General features: G+C 39.9%; 1 protein-coding gene across 3 annotated transcripts in view; it reads right to left on the bottom strand.

Annotated features, from left to right (window-relative positions):
- Mtmr10 (myotubularin related protein 10) overlaps positions 1-18060 on the bottom strand; it is a 66912-nt gene that overhangs the window by 3770 nt on the left and 45082 nt on the right. For 2 of the 3 annotated variants that reach the window (XM_004658134.2, XM_045145395.1), the window contains 3 exons: positions 15124-15293; positions 2908-3078; positions 767-949 (listed from right to left, as the gene is read on the bottom strand). In XM_004658134.2, coding sequence (XP_004658191.2) covers positions 767-949; positions 2908-3078; positions 15124-15293 — 524 coding nt within the window. The remainder of the gene's footprint in view (positions 1-766; positions 950-2907; positions 3079-15123; positions 15294-18060) is intronic. The other variant, XM_045145394.1, reaches the window with a different exon arrangement.

Genomic DNA, 18060 nt, shown 5'->3' with positions numbered 1-18060 from the left:
TCACATTTGCCTCACCTTTGTGTGTCTGGCTTACATGGGATCTGGAGCAAGTTTGAACATGAGTCTTTAGGCTTCACAGATAAGTGCCTTAATTGCTAAGCCATCTCTCCAGGCCCCCTCTAATCCTTTTTTGACCAATAGTGTTTTGGGTAGACTCTCCAAAGCTACTACCATGCCAGAATAAATGGTAGGAGGAAAGTACAGCCTGTCTGTTCATTTGCTTAAGATCATGCTCATGAGACTTGGGTTAAGAGAAAAACAAAATAAGCTGGTGATTCTAGAGATAATAGATAGACTGGACAGGATCTCATATGCTCAACAGGCCTCAAGGGCCTCAGCCATCAAGAAGGAAATTATAATACCTGTTAAAATGGAACAAGCCCTCAAAATGTGTATGCACTATTATCATGGGAAGTGTCCCCCCACCCCCACAGGGTCTCAATGCTGCCCAGGCTGATTTGGAACTCACTCTGTAGCCCCAGGCTAGCTTTGAACTCACAGCAATTCTCCTACCTCAGCCTCCACCAGGCCTGGCTTGACTTTCTTGTTTGTTTTTTGAGGTAGGGTTTCGCTCTAGTCTAGGCTGATCTGTAGTTTCAGGCTGGCCTTGAACTCATGGTGATACTCCTACCTCTGTCTCCCAAGTACTGGAATCAAAGGTATGTGCCACCACAACAGGCTGTTTTTAATACTGTATTCTGAAGGTGTGCCTGGTTGTGTATAAGCCAACATGAGGGTTTTTTTGCTAGTGTGTGAGGTAGCTTACCTTTGTGCGCTTGAAAGACTTCCTGGATCCATTCTGTAGACAAGGTGTGCTCTTCCCGATGTAGAAGGGGTTGTGGAAAAGGGTGCATTCCTTTGCTGTAAACTGAAGAGACCAGTCCCAAACAGAAGGGAATTTTAAGCCCTTTTCATCACCCAGTTGAATATTTTTGCTTATAGCAAATTCCTGCATAAGTAAAGACATTTGAACACATGTGAGAAGATGCACACTTATATCTTTTGCCAGGCCTCTGTCTTCACACAAGCAGCATTTATGCTGAGTTGGGGTGCAGCACTCAGATTCAGAGGGGCATGTGATGCCTTTGAGTGAGTGTAACACCTGTTTGGCATACTCCATGCTTTGGGACCAAGGAGTTTGTCTGTACCCTCAAGACAGTAAGAATGCTAGTAAGAGAAGAAATTTCACTAACACGTTACCTCAGAGCCCCAAACCATATTGATGTCCCTATTGTAGGCTGACACAACCTGAGGACTTGGGTTCCCACCTCAGCAAATGGAACCCAAAGTCCAGAGTGACCACCATGCCCACCCCAAGGAAGAGGGCAGACCTGGAATGTATCAGGAAGAGGTTCCTGGGCCTAATCCCAAACAAAGCCAATCACCTTTAACAATGTGGAAACAGGGCCCACTTCTGAGCTAAGTGACAGAAGTAGCCCATATCAAATTTACACAGGACAGTTTCCTGGAGGAAGTATTCCCAAAGACAGAGTCTTTAGATGGTTAAAAAAAAAAGACTGATTCTCTTATTTTGGTATGGGGAGGGGTTTCAAAGTAGGGTCTTGCTCTAGCCCAGGCTGAGCTGGAATTCACTATGTAGTCTCAGGCTGACCTTGAACTCACAGTGATACACCTACCTTTGCCTCCCAAATGCTGGGATTAAAGGCATGCACCACCATGACAGAAGACAGAGAAAGGAATTTCATAAAAATTTCCTTTCTAAGCTAATCAATCTAGGAAGCTCTCTTAACAGGACTGAGTTTCTCTGAGACCTGGACTTCTCAAAAGCAACAATGCTGAGCAATCTTATCTTCCTGCATGTTCCAGTGGCTCTCATGTTCTGAGGTGACACCTTCCTCATGACTCCTATTCTCTGCTTTACAACCAAACCCTATTGTGCTAGCTTGAATACCACATTTTGTTCTTCACATTTGTAATCTAGAATTACCCCTATTTCTCCAGGATATGTGTATAATGCTTCACAGTTAAAAATTTTACCTTGCACATTGAGATGAAAGGCACAATTGTTAGATGGATGGATGTAATTTTCAGATGAGAACCCAGGACTTGCAGCATTATTTCTGAGAGGACCACAGGCCTAGCATTTTCCAGACCTCATGCAGGTTGGTACTTTACCAACTAAGGTATCTCTATAGCCCAATAACTTATATTCCTACATTTGTTTATTATGAACTGGCAGAAAAAAATGCATTCACTATTCATTAAAAATAAACAGATTTTTGTTTTTAAAATAATCTATTCAGAACCTAGTCTGAAAAGGAAATATTTTTATTTTTATTTATTTATTTGAGAGCGACAGACAGAGAGAGAAAGAGGCAGAAAGAAAGAGAGAGAGAGAGAGAGAGAGAGAGAGAGAGAGAGAGAGAGAAGGAGGGAGAGAGGGAGAGAGAGGGAATGAATATGGGCGCACCAGGGCTTCCAGCCACTGCAAACGAACTACAGATGCGTGCGCCCCCTTGTGCATCTGGCTAACGTGTGTCCTGGGGAATTAAGCCTTGAACCGGGGTCCTTAGGATTCATAGGCAAGTGCTTAAGCCATATCTCTAGCCCAGAAAAGGAAATATTTTTAAGTATTTATGTTTATTTATTTGCAAGGAGAGAGACAGAGAGGAGAGAGATTGACAGAGAGAATGGGAGTGTCAGGGCCTCCAGCCACTGCAAACGAACTCCAGACCCTGCACCAACTTGTGCATCTGACTTATATGGGTACTGGAGAACTGAACCAGGGTCTTTAGGCTTCACAGGCAAATGCCCTAACAGCTCAGCCATTTCTCCCACCCCCAAAAGATGGTATTTTAATTATATATTTTAAGTATGCAGTTAATTATTCTTCAAATTCATTTCAAAGTTATAAAACAAAAAAGTTGTAGCTAGCATATTACTTACTGTGCTCTGCTTCACTCGCTGATGAGGAGAGTTGAACAGGAAGGTGCCAAACAGTGAGATCCAGGTACTGTCGCATAGCACTGCTAAATATGTCTCAGAGAACTCAAAGGCGGCTGGGTATTGTTCTAACAGCTGCCACGTGGTATCCAAGAATAGCAAAAATAAGGGAGACTGGCAAATACAGAGATAATGGGATTATTTAATATTATCCTCCAGTTGTCTATATTTATTCCAAAATTTACTGCTGATATTAAGGAAGAGGCTAATAAAAAAAAACACCTAATGACTACCAGGGAGAACCAAACTCATCAAACAGCTAAGAAGTGACAGTAGAAAAGATGACAGTAGCACTAAGTAAGACACCTCTATCACACTCTCCAAGGACTGTGGAAGAGGTGGCAAAAGGAAGGGGAAGGTGCTCTAAGATACCATATTCTAGACACTAAGTGGCCGCTGCACTCTTGACCTCAAAGTGGCTGACACTACCTGCATAACATGAGGGGGGAAAAGATCCAAATAGAAGAGGGGGACTGGAGAAATGTCTTAGAGGTTAAGGCAATTGCCTGCAAAGCTTAAAGACCCAATTTGATTCTTCAGTATCCATGTAAAGCCAGATGCACAAAGTGGCAAATGCATCTGGATTATTATTATTGTAAGTATTATTTTGGTAAGGCTAGATGCTTTGGTGAGCCCATTCATTCTCTCTGCATGCAAACAAATAAATAAAAATAAAAAAAATAGAAGAGGGCTAAATGTGGTGGCACACGCCTTTAATCCCAGCACTCAGAAGGCAGTGGCAGAAGGATCACCATGAGTTTGAGGCCACCCTAAGACAACAAAGTGAATTCCAGGTCAGTCTGGGCTAGAGTGAGACCCTACCTAAAAAAAAAAAAAAAAAAAAAAGAAAGGAGAAGAAAATGTTCAGTGGAGAGGAAGTGGGGGGGGGTGACAACAAAACTATGATCAGGGTACATTGAGTATATATACACAGGTTGTCAATAAAAAGAAATAAACCTAAGACATTTGGCTTCTAAACTAAGCTAGACCATGTAAACCAATTAAACCTATCAATGTCAATAATGTTCAATCACAACAAATGTAACTCATTTTTTGCCCAGTATATATGGGGAGGAACAAACTCTGCATACATGTTCTGGAAATGTTTTTTTAGAACATAAAACAAAACAAAATGCTCACCAACCCTCTAACTTTTGGTTGACCTACATGGTTGCTATCCAAAAAAGTTCCTCAGATTTCAGAAAGCAGATGACCCCACCTCCAAGCCATGTGGTGTTTCCCACTAGGATTGTAGCAGCTGACAGTCCTTCCACATGCGCTACCACAGGTCACACAGTGCTCTCTGAAACACTGCTAAAGAACCGAGCTGGCTGCCTGTCTATAAGGTATTAGATGCAGGATCTATAGGGCAACCTAATATGGATACAAGGAAGTCACCAGCCCTCACAGGTGTTACAAAGCTGTCTTGCAAAATTTCTGTTCTTCTTATGCCCTATTACAAGAAAATATGATATTTCCAAAGTGATTTTATCTATAGTTATGATAATCTTTTTGGCATTAAGTGCACACAGATGTGTATGCCCCATGTGCACACATGCAGATGCCAGAGGACAACCCAAAACATGAGGTACTCTCCATCCGTCTACTTCCTTGAGACAAAATCTCTCAACCCAAAGATGCCATTCCAGTCAGTGAGCCCCAGACATTCTCCAGTCTCTGCCCCACAGGACTGGGATTCTAGACATGTGTGGCCACACTCTACTTGTTATGTCAGTGCTGGCAGTCTCAGGCCCTCTCAGGCTCTCATGCTTAAGCAGTAAGCATTTTAAACTGCTGAACCATCTCCCTAGCCCCACGATAATCTTTTCAAACGTAAATTAATTGTACAAAATAGGTAGTTTCACAATGACATTTTCGTATATGAATACAAGGTACTTTGCTTCTGTCTACGACTTGCCCTCCCATACTTACCTTACTTCTATAAGTCACCTTCCTCTTCTCTAAAAGTCCCTCGTCTACTTTTATTTTCCCCCACATATAAGAAAACCTTCTGAATCTCTGCTTTTGCTTAACATCACCATCTCCAATTCCATAACCTTTTTTTACAGTAGAGTATATCTCATGTAAATATGCACCATATACCATGTATATATGTCAATTTTCTTTATTCATTCAATCCATTCATCTGCTAATGGGCATCTAGGCTAATTCCGCACCACAGCTAATACGAACAGTGTTGTAATAATTATGAGAATGGAGCTCTCTCTCTTGTATGTTGTCTTTAATTTCTTTGGGTATTCATCCAGGAATGGTCTGGTAGGAGTAAAAAAAAAACCGAATTCTACTTTATGTATTACCTTTCCAGGAATCTTTATAGTGATTTCCATGCAGAATGCACATTTTACATTCCAACCAGCAGCATGTATGTGTTTCTTTTCCTTTATCCTCACCAGCACTTGTCGTTTGTCTGTCTCTGTATTTTTTTTTTTTTGAGGCAAGCTCAAGACTGGATTTTTTATTTTTTAAATGCGAGAGAGAATTGACACACCAGGATCTCTAGCCACTGAAATCGAACTCCAGATGCCTGTGCAACCTTGTGTGCATGTGTCCATTCTTGCATCACTTTGTGCATCTGGCTTATGTGGGACCTGGAGAGTCAAAATGGGTCCTTAGGCTTCACAGGCAAGCACCTTAATAGGTAAGCCATCTCTCCAGTCCAAGCTTCTGACTTTTACATATAAGGTTTCCATAGCATCCCTTATTTAAAAGACTATCTTTTCTCCAATCAATATTTTTAATTCCTTTGTTGAAAACTGGATGGCAGTAGTTGTATAAGCTTATTTCTGGGCCCACATTTCTGGTCCATTAGTTTGCAAGACTTTTCTTTTTTTCCTTTGGTTTTTCTGAGGTAGGGTCTCGCTCTAGCTCAAGCTGACCTGGATCTCATTTTGTAGTCTCAGGGTGTCCTCTAACTCATGGCAATCCTCCTATTGCTGTCTCCTGAGTACTGGGATTAAAGGTGTGTGCCACTACGCATGGCTTGTGTGTCTTTTTGTGCCAGTGCAATGTTGGTTTTATTACTTTTTCTCTACAGTATAATTTAAGGTTACATACTGTGATACCTCTAGCTTTTTTGGGGGGGTTGGAGGGGGAGAAGGTGACAAGATCTCATGTAATCCAAGATGGCCTTGAACTTGCTATGTGGCCAAGGATGATCCTGATCTTTTTGCTTTACCACCTGAGTGCTGTGATTGCAAGCTTGTACTACCATGCCTGATCACTACGAACAACTTTATGTCCTAAAATAGATTCTATTTTGGAGCTATTTTTAAGCTGCTAAGAAAAATGTATGTTCTGCAGCTGTTGGGTAGAATATCCCATACATATCCACTGAATACATTTGACTGTACTTTAATTCTGATGTTAGTATTTTGGATGACAAATTTATTATTATTTTGTCTTTTTTGAGATAGGGTCTCACTCTAGCCCAGGCTAACCTGGAATTCACTATGTAGTCACAGGGTGGCCTTGAACTCATGAAGATTCTCCTACCTCTGCCTCCCATGTGCTGAGATTAAAGGTGTGTGTCACCACGCCTAGCTGTGGATAACAAATTTAGTCATGAGAAAGGGTTAGTTACTTTTCTCATCATTGTGACCAAATACCTGACAAGAAACAATTTAAAGGAGAAGTTTATTTTGGCTCAAGTATGAAGGGTCCAGCTTATCCATGATGTTGGGCAAGGCATCATGGTGGAGAGCTTTGCAATAGCACCTGCCTGCTTAACATCTCCACAGATCAGGAAACAAGGAATACACAGAAAGTGGGACCAAACTATAAGCTTCAAGGTTTACCCCAGGTAAGCTATTCCTGAACTGAGGTCCCACCTCCTAAATGTTCTACAACCTCCCAAAACAACACTAGTTGGGGGCCAAATGTTTTACACATTTGAGCCTCTGAGGGATAGTTCACATTCAAACCGCAACAATCTATACCTATAGTTTCCACAAGCTCATGGCCAGCTCATAATGTAAAATGCATTCAGTCCAATTATGAAAGTCCCATAGTCTTACAGTTCCAATATTTTAAAAGTCTAAAGTCCAAAGTGTCTTTTGAGACTCAAAGTAAACTTTTAATGGTGAGCTCCTATAAAATGAAAAAGTAAGTTATTTTCAACATACAATGACAAAAGCATTCCTCCTCCAAAGGGAGGATTGGGGCATAGCAAGAAAATATTGGAGCAAAACAAGACTGAAACCCAGCAAACAACATATCCTGCAGCTCCATGTCTGGCATTTGGGGCTCGTGCTCCAATGGGTAGCACCACTCCTCCTACTCTGCTGCTTGTGGCACATGTAGCCTCCCTTTTGGACTAGCTGTACCCAGTGCCTGCAACTTTCCTCAGCAAACATTCCTAATTTCTAGAATCTCCAATTTCTTGGGTTCTCTGCTGCACTTTAGATTCCACCTTCACAATTCCACACACAACACACACAGGAACTCCATGCAGAAAATTGGACCATGCTTTACATGGTTGAGTTGAGCACTGGTACAAGCCTTCATGTGACCTCGTCCACACCCTTGCATCGTGCCACGTCGAAGATGGTACTTTCCACTGACAGCTTTAAGCAGCTTCAACCCCTTCTGCCACAGCTGAAGTGGCTTCTGAGTGTCTTCACAATTGAACTAGGAAAATGCTTTTCCTGGCTGTCATTTTCAGGCAGGTTAACCTGAAGAATCATCTTCAGATCCTCTCACAGGAATTTGCCTGGAGCTCTCAAAAGGTAGAGTCTTGTGTTCAAGGCATCTCTCCTGTTGTCCCAGTATTTCTTCTTAATTCCTAGGGCTTCTCCTTAATGGTGTGGCTAATCACCTTAAGAACCGTAATCCCTTGGTCTTTACCTGCCCTGTTCTCAACTTTAATCAGCTTCAAGCTCTTTTTCCTCACTAAACTGCGAATTTCTGCCCACAACTTTAACCACATTCATATCCCTTTTGTTGCAGATTGCCTTCCATTTCTCATATCTTCATGCTCCACTTTCTTCTGTCTTCTGGGCTTTCTTCTCTCTATCACTATAAATCTGGGTAACTGTAGTGAACAATAATGATGCCACAGCCTGAATACCATGTTATTTTGAAATTTACTTTGGCAAAAAAATCTGACCATTACTTTTGAATTTTCCCTCATTTAAAGTTAGGAAAACACAGCTAGACTCTTTGCTAGAATACACTATAAATGATCTTTAGTCAAATTTCCAGTATGAGTTCTGTTCTCTTCTGAATTTTGTGAATCTAGTCTTTACTTTCCTCATTTCTATTCCCCTCCTCCACAAACCAGTTTCAAAGGCCTACAAATCTGGTCAGACTTATCCCAGCAACAACCTAAATTCTTAATTTTCTGTTTTGGCTACTCTTCTTATTGGTATAAACAGACTTGACAAGACTCACCCTAAGGGAGGAAAGTTTGGCTGTTGGTCTCAGGGCATCTAGTCCCTCACTGAGTGGAAGAAATGGTAATGTGTGGCTCCATGGCAGTGGGAGCTTGTAGCAGCTGCTTGATCACTTTGTCATGGGCCAGGAAGCAGAGGACAGGAAGTGAAGCCAGATTATAAACTTTAAGACCTGTCCCAATGACCTACTTTCTTCAGTGAAGCTCCACCTCTTACAGACTCTATAACCTCCCCAAAACAGCACCACCACTTAGGGGGCCACATGTTCAAACACATGAGCCTATGGCAGACATTTTACATTCAAACTACAACAAAAGTGGTAGTGATACCACCTACAGTTGTATTGGGGTCTATCAAAGCCTTTATTAAGCAGTGTTTCATGAAACTGGGTACCTCTATATTTGGTGCATATGTACATACAACTGCTATATGCTTTGGAAAAATTGTTCTTTTTGTAAATAATGAAGTGATTGTCTCTTCTGAGTAATTTTTCAGTCTGCTTGTTGGATATGAATATAACTACTCCTGCTTACTATCAGGCTGTTTTCTTTGTTAGTTAGGTATGTTTTTCCAGGGCTACAAACACTTAGATGATCTTATTATAATTGGTTTTTAGCTCATGCTGACCTGGAATTTACTACGGAGTCTCAGGGTGGCCTCAAACTCTCAGCGTTCATCCTACCTCTGCCCCTGAGTGCTGGGATTAAAGGCGTGTGCCACCACGTCCAGCCTGGATCTTTTTTTGTTTGTTTGTTTGTTTTTGGTTTTTCGAGGTAGGGTTTCACTCTAGCTCAGGCTGACCTGGAATTCACTATAGAGTCTCAGGGTGGCCTCGAACTCACGGCAATCCTCCTACCTCTGCCTCCCGAGTGCTGGGATTAAAGGAGTGTGCCACCACGCCCGGCACTGGATCTTATTTTTAAATCTAGCAACCTGATGGCCTGTGTCTTTCAAATGGAGTATTGAGATCATTAACATTTGGAGGTATTGTTAAAAGGTATGAACTAACTCCTGTCATCCTGTTGCTTCTGTAATATTTGATTCATTCCTAATCTTCTTCTGCTTATCTAGTATTTTAGTGACGTTTGTTCTTTCCTGTATTCTTGTGTTTCCAAGTTGTGTTCCCCTTCTCTGTGAAGGGTTCCTTTCAGTACTCTATAATGGTCATGAATTACTTTATCATGGATGGCCTTTGTTTTCTCATTGATTATGATGCATTAATTTTGCTAATTAAAATAATCTAGGTTGGTAGAGGTTTTATTTCCAGTGGTTACAATACATCATTCCATGCCCTGCTGGATTTTAGAGTTTCTGCTAAGAAATATGTTATTATGATGTATTTGCCTTCATGTGTCTTGGTGCTTCTCTCTTTAGCTTTAATATTCTTTCACTGTTCGACACACAGTGTTTATAAGGACACTATGATATGCAAAGGCTCTCTTCTAGTCATTTCTATTTGGGGGTTCGAAAATGCCTTCTACTATTTTACTCAGTATGCTTTGTGCCTTTAGCTTATACCTCACCTTGTTCTTCTATACCCATCATTAAATTTGGACTTTTTGTTGTTCTTATTGTTTGGTTTTTGTTCAGGTAAGGTCTTGCTCTAGCCCACGTTGACCTGGAATTCACTATGTAGTTTTAGGCTGGCCTTGAACTCATAGTTGTCCTCCTACCTCAGCCTCCCGAGTTCTGGGATTAAGAGCATGTGCCACCACTCCTGGCTTTCTGCATTCTTTATCAACACATGAGCCGAGTAAGTTTGGGTATTTTAATTATATTTATTTATCAATGAGAGAGAAAGAATGGGTGCACCAGGGCCTCTAGCCATTGCAAACAAACTCCAGATGTATGCACTACAATGTACATCTCGCTTATGTGGGTTCTGGGGAATTGAACCTAGGTCCTTAGGCCTTCACAGGCGAGTGCCTTACCTACTAAGCCATGGCTCCAGCCCAAGTCTGGACTTTTAATGGTCTTCCAGAAGTATCATATGCTCTATTTGTACTTTAAAAACACATTGTTTTCTTCCCACTGCAAATGAACTCCAGATGCATGTACCACCTTGTGCATCTGTCTTACATGGATACTGGAGAAATAAACCTGGGTCCTTTGGCTTTGCCCAGCTAAGTGCCTTAATTGCCAAGCCATTTCTCCAGCCCCAGTATTTTCTTTTATTTGTTTATTTAATTATTTATGAGAGAGTGAAAAAAATGGTTACACCAGGGCCTCTTGCCACTGCAAATGAACTCCAGATGCATCTGGATTTATGTGGATACTAAGAAATTGAACCCAAGCTGTAATACTTTGCAAGCAAGCACCCTTAACCACTGACCCAACTCTCCAGCCCCCTGTATTTGTACTTTAAAAGAAAAGTTACTGTCTGAATGTTCTAAGTTATATATCTTGTTTTCAAGTCCTGACATTATATCTTCTCCTTGATAAAAATTTATTGGTAAATTTCCAACTCAATTTACTTAATGTATTGAGCATTTTATTTCCTAAATTTCAATTTTAGTTTTTATTTTGAGATTCTATCTCCTTATTGAATCCTTCCTTTGTATCATAAATTATCACCTTTACTTGATTCAACTGTTTATATTCTTTTTTACTGTGGACTTAACTTTTGGAGGAGTCATGATCCCTGATGCTTCTCCCCCCACCCTGCCACCTTTTCTCTACATTAGGATTTAGGAATCCTAATTAGGCCAAGTCCTTGACTAGAGGCATTAATTTTCTCCATTCTTTTATATATGTACACACACACACACACACACACACACACACACACATAAGTGTGTGTATAGTTTTGTTTCGTTTTTTGAGGTAGGGTTTCATTCTTGTCCAGGCTGACCTGGAATTTACTCTGTATTCTCAAAGTGGCCTCAAACTCACATTGATGCTGCCACCTCTGCCTCCTAAGAGCTGGGGTTAAAGGCATGCACCACCACACCTGGCTTCAAACTATATTTTATTTATTTATTTAAAGGGGAGAGAGATGGTCATGTCAGGGCCTCTAGTCACTGCAAACGAAATTCAGATGCATGCACCACCTTGTGCATCTGGCTTTACGTGGGTACTGAGGGATCGAACTTGGGTTCTTAGACCTCACAGGCCAGCGCCTTAAACAATAAGCCATCTGTCCAGCCCAATTTTCTGAATTCTTTAGGTTGAAGTACTTACTATGGTTCATGTGAATGAGACTGTGGCACAGTTGAGGTGCAGTTTGTCACAACTAGCCTGAGAATTTAACTCAGTAGCTCAACACGCACCAAGGCGTTCAAGGGCCCAAACCTAATCCCACCACTACTTATAGATTAGAAAACAAACTGTGGTAGTCTGAATGTATGTCTCCCAATAGACTCAGGTGTTAACCTGGATTTCTAGCTGCCTGGCTGGAGGAGGTGTCACTGGGAGAAGATCTGATTTCTAGCCCAAAGATATGGAGAGAGGTTTGGGCCTGGGGTTCCCACTGTTTTGTTGCTGCTTTTGTATTTGTTTGTGGAGCTGGCTGTTTGGTGGTGTCTTTCTCTTTGGACTTATGAATGGGAGTCAGCTTCTTCCACCATTGATGGAACTTCCCCTGATCTGTAAGCCAGAAATAAATCCCATTCCTCCCATAAATTGTGTCTGTTTGGAAGTTCATCCAAGCATTGTGGAGCTGACTACAACACAAACCAACCTGTCACTGGGCTGTCACAGGGGTCACTGTTCTATTGTTGTTCAGGCTTTCACTAAAGATGTTAGAGGTTATTGCAAGCCATCAGTCTGTCAGTCTGCCATCTTTATCTCTATGATAATCTTTTATATCAATTTGGATTCCAATCCATTAGCCTTTTATTAAAGGAAGTAAAGATGTACTAAATGCAATAATAAAAGAAAATATCACTTCCAGGTAAGATGGGGGCATAGTAGCCATGCCAAACCAGCCTAGGGAGGATTTAAACAAAACCACAGCAATACACTCTTCTCTGGAAAAATGAAGGAGTATAGGTTATTCTTAGACACAGCAGAGTAGACAGACAGACCAAGATCCACTAGAAAAGAGGAAAATGGCCAGAATCCCACTGAGGTGCTTGTAGCCCACCAATCCGTGCACCCACCCAGCACCACCCTGCCAGATGCGCCAAGCAGCAGCAGCAGCAGAGACCAAACAAGGGGATTTGCAAAGTATTACAGCTTGGGTTCAATTTCTTAGTATCCACATAAATCCAGATGCATCTGGAGTTCATATGCAGTGGCAAGAGGCCCTGGTGTAACCATTTTTTTCACTCTCTCAGCCTTCTCACAAAGTCAAGAAATCTGAGGAAAGACAGCTGAGATAAAGGAGCTACTGAAAGGGATATAGGTGGGACTATATGAGCAACTCCAGGCTTTTTGCACTTTTTGGAACAAATGGACCTAACAGATATCTACAGAACATTCCATCCAAATGCTGCAGAATATTTCTCAGCAGCACTTGGAACATTTTCTAAAATAGACCATATGTTAGGACACAAAGCAAATCTGAAACCTAAAATATACAGGAAAACTGAAATAATCCCGTGTACTCTAACTGACCACAATGGGATTAAACTGCAAATCAGTGACAAGAAAAACTACAAAGCATACAGAAATTCATGGAGACTAACCAGTATGCTATTGTATGATGAATGGGTCATTGAAGAAATCAAAAAGGAAATCAATAAATTCATACACTCAAATGATGATGAGAATACACATACCAAAACCTTTGACACACAATGAAGGCAGTCCTAAAAGGGTAATTTATAGCTCTAAGTGCTATATTAAGAAATTAAGAGAGTTCACAAGTAAACAATCTAATGCTTCACCTTAAGACCTTGGAAAAAGAAGAACAAAACAAATCAAATATCAGTAGACAGGAAGAAATAATAAAGATTAGGGCAGAAATTAATGAAATAGAAACAAAAAAAAAAATCCAAAGAATCAATGAAACAAAGGGTTGGTTCTTTGAAAGGATAAACAAGATTGATAAACTCGTAGCAAAGCTGACCAGAAAAGAGAAGAGACAAAAATTATAAAGCTACATTTGAAAAAGGTACCATTACAACAGATACCAAAGAAATTCAGAAAATCATAAGGACATACTTTAAGAACATATATGCCCCAGATTTTCAACATTGAAAATCTGGAAGAAACAGATAATTTCCTTGATTCATATGATGTATCAAACTTAAATCAAAACAAGATAACCCACGTAAATAGGCCTATAACAAGTACAGAGATTGAAGCAGTTATTAAAAAAAAAGATCTCCCAACTAAAAAAGCATCCAGGCTCAGATGGATTCACTGGTGAATTTTAACAGACCTTCATGGAAGAATTAACACCACTGCTTCTCAAACTTTTCCATAAAATAGAAAAGGAAAGAATTCTACTGAACATCTTCTTTGAAGCCAGCATCACCTTGATACCAAAACCAAAGACAGAACAAAAAAAAAAAAAAAAAAAAGAAAGAAAGAAAAGAAAATTGAAGACCAATCTCCCCTCATGAACATAGGTGTAAAAATTCTCAACAAAATATTGGCAAGACGAATACAAGAATATATCAGTAACATTACTCACCCCAACCAAGTTGGCTTTATCCCAGGGATCAGGGATGGTTCAACATACACAAACTGATAAATGTAATAAATCATATAAATGGTCTGAAGGACCCCCCCCAAAAAATCACATGATCAGGGTGTGGTGGCACATGCCTTTAATTCCAGCACTTAGGAGGCAGAGGTAGGAGGATCACCATGAGTTCGAGGCCAGCCAGGTCAGCCTGTGCTAGAGTGAGAACCTACCTCAAAAAACCAAAACAACAACAACAACAAAATCACATAATCATCTCAATAGATGAAAAAAAGGCATTCAACAAAATCTAACATCCCTTCATGGTAAAAGTATTACAGAAATTGGGAATATAAGGAACATATATCCACATAATAAGAGCTATTTATGATAAACCTACAGCCAACACAATACTAAGTGGGAAAAACTTGAAGCCTTTTCACTAAATTCAGGAACAAGACAAGGGTGTCCACTGTCCCCATTTTTATTTAACATAGTACTAGAAGTCTTAGCTATAGCAATAAAGCAAGAAATACTCATAAAAGGGATACAAATTGGAAAGAGTAAATTTATCATTGTTTGCAGATGATATGATTTTATAAATAAATGACCCTAAAGACTACCAGCAATCTGTTAGCGCTGATAAACACTTTTAGCAACATAGCACGACATAAATTAAACACACAGAAATCAGTAGCTTTCCTGTATACTAACAACAAACATGTGGAGGATGATATCAGGGAATCTCACCCATTCACAATTGCCTAAAAATAATAATAATGATAAATGTGTGTGTGTGTGTACACACACACACACACACACACACACACACATATGAGGAAAAGATCTCTTTCATAATGACAAAAACTTATCTCATGGGCTGGGAGGATTGCTTAGTGGTTACAGCACTTGTCTACAAACCAAAGGACCCAGATTCATTCCCAAGACCCACATAACCCAAATGCAGAAGGTGCAGCATGTGTCTGGAGTTTGTTTGCAGTGACTGGAGGCCCTGGCACATCCATTCTTTCTCTCTATCTGTCATTCTTTTGCCCACTCTCTTGCTCTCTTTCTCTTCCCTTTCAAATAAATAAATAAATAAATAGAACAAATATTAAAAAATAACTTATCTCATGTACAAAAGAAAAGCACTAATAAGGCATTAAGACTTGTTACCTCTTTATCTGATCTCTTTAAGTGGTTGCATCTGTCTAGGAATGGATATCCTGCCATCACCCACTCCTTCTGGACCAGACTTTGAAATCCAGTAATTGTCCGGAAATGTGGATCCATCATCACTTGAACAAGAGAAGCTACAAGACAGCTCAAGTCTCTTCCTTCCTCCTCTGTCAATAAAATAAAAAGAAAATGATTATGACAAAGAGAAATCTCGAAGGAAGTTAATTCAATATCCCGTACATAAACTGCCTTCAAAATAGTCATCATAATAAAATTTACTTGAGTCTATCAGTTCTAAAATATTATAAACTTTTAAACTAGTGTTTAGTAGATAATGAGCTTTTTATAAAAATATTTGCCAGATAATAGCAGCTTACTGCTTGTACTTCTTACATTTCAATGTCTTGCATAAGAAAACCTCTATAGAATACATTCTAGGACTGGAGAGATGGCTTAGCAGTTAAGGCACTTGCCTGCCAAAGGACTCAAGTTCAATGCCTCAGCACCCATGTAAGTGAGATGCACAAAGTGGTGTGGCATTCGTTTGCAGTGGCTGGAGGTCCTGGTATGCTCATTCTCTATCTGCCTCTTTCTCTCAAGTAAGTAAATAAATAAATAAATAAATAAATAAAATATTTAGAATGCATTCTGCTACTAATTTGTCAAGGATATTAAGTATAATGTAATCTTCATACTGACAACTTCATGTGGCAATGACTCAGAGATGAATGAGAATGAACTGTCCATACCATCTGAATAGAGGGCAAGCATTTCTTTCTTACCCTTTTTTTTTCTTTTGTTTTCTTGAGGTAGAGTTTCATTATAGCCCAGGATGTCCTGGAATTCACTATGTAGTCTCATGGTGGCCTCGAACTTAGGGCAATCCTCCAACCTCTGCCTCCCAAGTGCTGGGATTAAAGATATGTGCCACCAGGCCTGACCTTTTAATTTATTATTCTTTAATATAGCCCAGGCCAGCCTCAAACTTGCTGTACAACCGAGAATGACCTTGAATTCCTTATCCTCTTGTCCCTACCTCCTAAGTACTAGAATTAGAGGCATGCACCACCATACCCAGCTGTTGTCCTTTTTAATGAGGCCAGAATTACCTTGCTAAATGAGAAAACTATCCACCAAGATTCTTTATGATAATAGATATAAAAGGCCTTCAGTAAGGTAAAAAGGAGACATAAAGGGTAGAGAAAGGAAGGGAGGAGGATACTTAATAGGTTGATATTGTATATATGTAATTACAATGATTGTAATGGGGAGGTAATATGATGGAGAATGGAATTTCAAATGGGAAAGTGTGGGGGTGGGGAGGGAGGGAATTACCATGGGATATATTTTATAATCATGGAAAATGTTAATAAAAATTAAAAAAAAATTCTAACAGGAAAAAAAAGCCTTTATAAAATATTAATAAAATAGCCAGGCATGGCGGTGCACCCCTTTAATCCCAGCACTCAGGAGGCATAGGTAGGAGGATCACCAAGAGTTTGAGGCCACCTTGAGACTACATAGTGAATTCCAGGTCAGTATGAGCTAGTGTGAAACCAGACCTTGGAACAAAAATAATAATAAAACAAATTAATTCAGAAAGCCAAGGATGTGCCCTGAAAGTGCCAGGTTGGTTAAGCATCTCACAAAGTAATACATCATATTAATGAAATAAAGGCCAACAACACAATCAATTCTATAGCCAGAAAAAGCATCTGACATAGTTCTACATTTGCTCTAATAATAACTCTTAGGAAACTAGGACTAGAAGGGCACATCATTAATGCTTCAATCCTATCAGAGGCATCTACAAAATTTCTACAACTAATATTCTCAATGGTAAAAGACTTAATTTTTTTCCCTAAGATTAGAAATAAGCAAATTACATCTGCTCTCAATCTTCTATAGTAAAATATACTTGGAGGCACCAGCCAAAGTAATTAGGCAAGAAAAAGAAATAAAAGATTACAGGATCATACAGAAGATTAAAAACTATATTTGCGGGCTGGAGAGATAGCTTAGAAGCTAAGGCATTTGCCTGCAAAGCCTAATGGCCTGGGTTTGATTCCCTAGTACCCACGTGCAGCCAGATTAACAAAGTGACATCGGCATCTGGAGTTTGTCTGCAGTAGCTGGCCGCCCTGGCATGCCAATCCTCTACTTACACACACACACACACACACACACACACACATACTCACTCACTCTCTCTCTCTCTCTCTTTCTCTATCTGCTTGCAAATTTATAAACGATTTAAAAAAATTTTTTTTGTTCATTTATTTATTTATTTATTTGAGAGTGATAGAGAGAGAAAGAGGCAGATAGAGAGAGAGAGAGAGAGAGAGAATGGGTGCACCAGGGCCTCCAGCCACTGCAAACGAACTCCAGATGCGTGCGCCCCCTTGTGCATCTGGCTGATGTGGGTCCTGGAGAATCGAGCCTCGAACCAGGGTCCTTAGGCTTCATAGGCAAGCACTTAACCGCTAAGCCATCTCTCCAGCCCTAAAAACTATTTTTGTCAACAATATAATCCTGTATGTTAAACATCCTAAGGAAGCCACAAAATAACTAACAGAATAAGTAAGACCACAGCAATCTAACAATTGGAATTTAAACCTGGAAATAAAGTTCAGAAAACATCTGTAATTGCAATAACATAAAATGTACTTAAGAGATTTAATGAAATAAATATAAGACCTGTTCAATAGAAATTTTAACCACTGCTGACAAAATGAAGATCTAAATAAATGGAGAGACATTCATTCTATGAATTAGCAGATCTGATATAGGTAGCATTCTCCTCAAATTGATCTATTCTTTCAACATATTTCTTTTTTTATGGGAAACCAGCTCACATTTAATTGTGATATTTTAAAATTGTACAAGTTTTTGACATCAGACCTCCCTTCTATTTAGTCTTTTAAAATGACAGGG

The sequence above is a fragment of the Jaculus jaculus genome, chromosome 3 (genome assembly GCF_020740685.1).
Source record: "Jaculus jaculus isolate mJacJac1 chromosome 3, mJacJac1.mat.Y.cur, whole genome shotgun sequence".
NCBI classification, from domain to species: Eukaryota; Metazoa; Chordata; class Mammalia; order Rodentia; family Dipodidae; genus Jaculus; species Jaculus jaculus.
The sequence above is the reverse complement of the archived record's forward strand: the minus strand, read 5'-3'. Positions and strand labels throughout refer to the sequence as shown.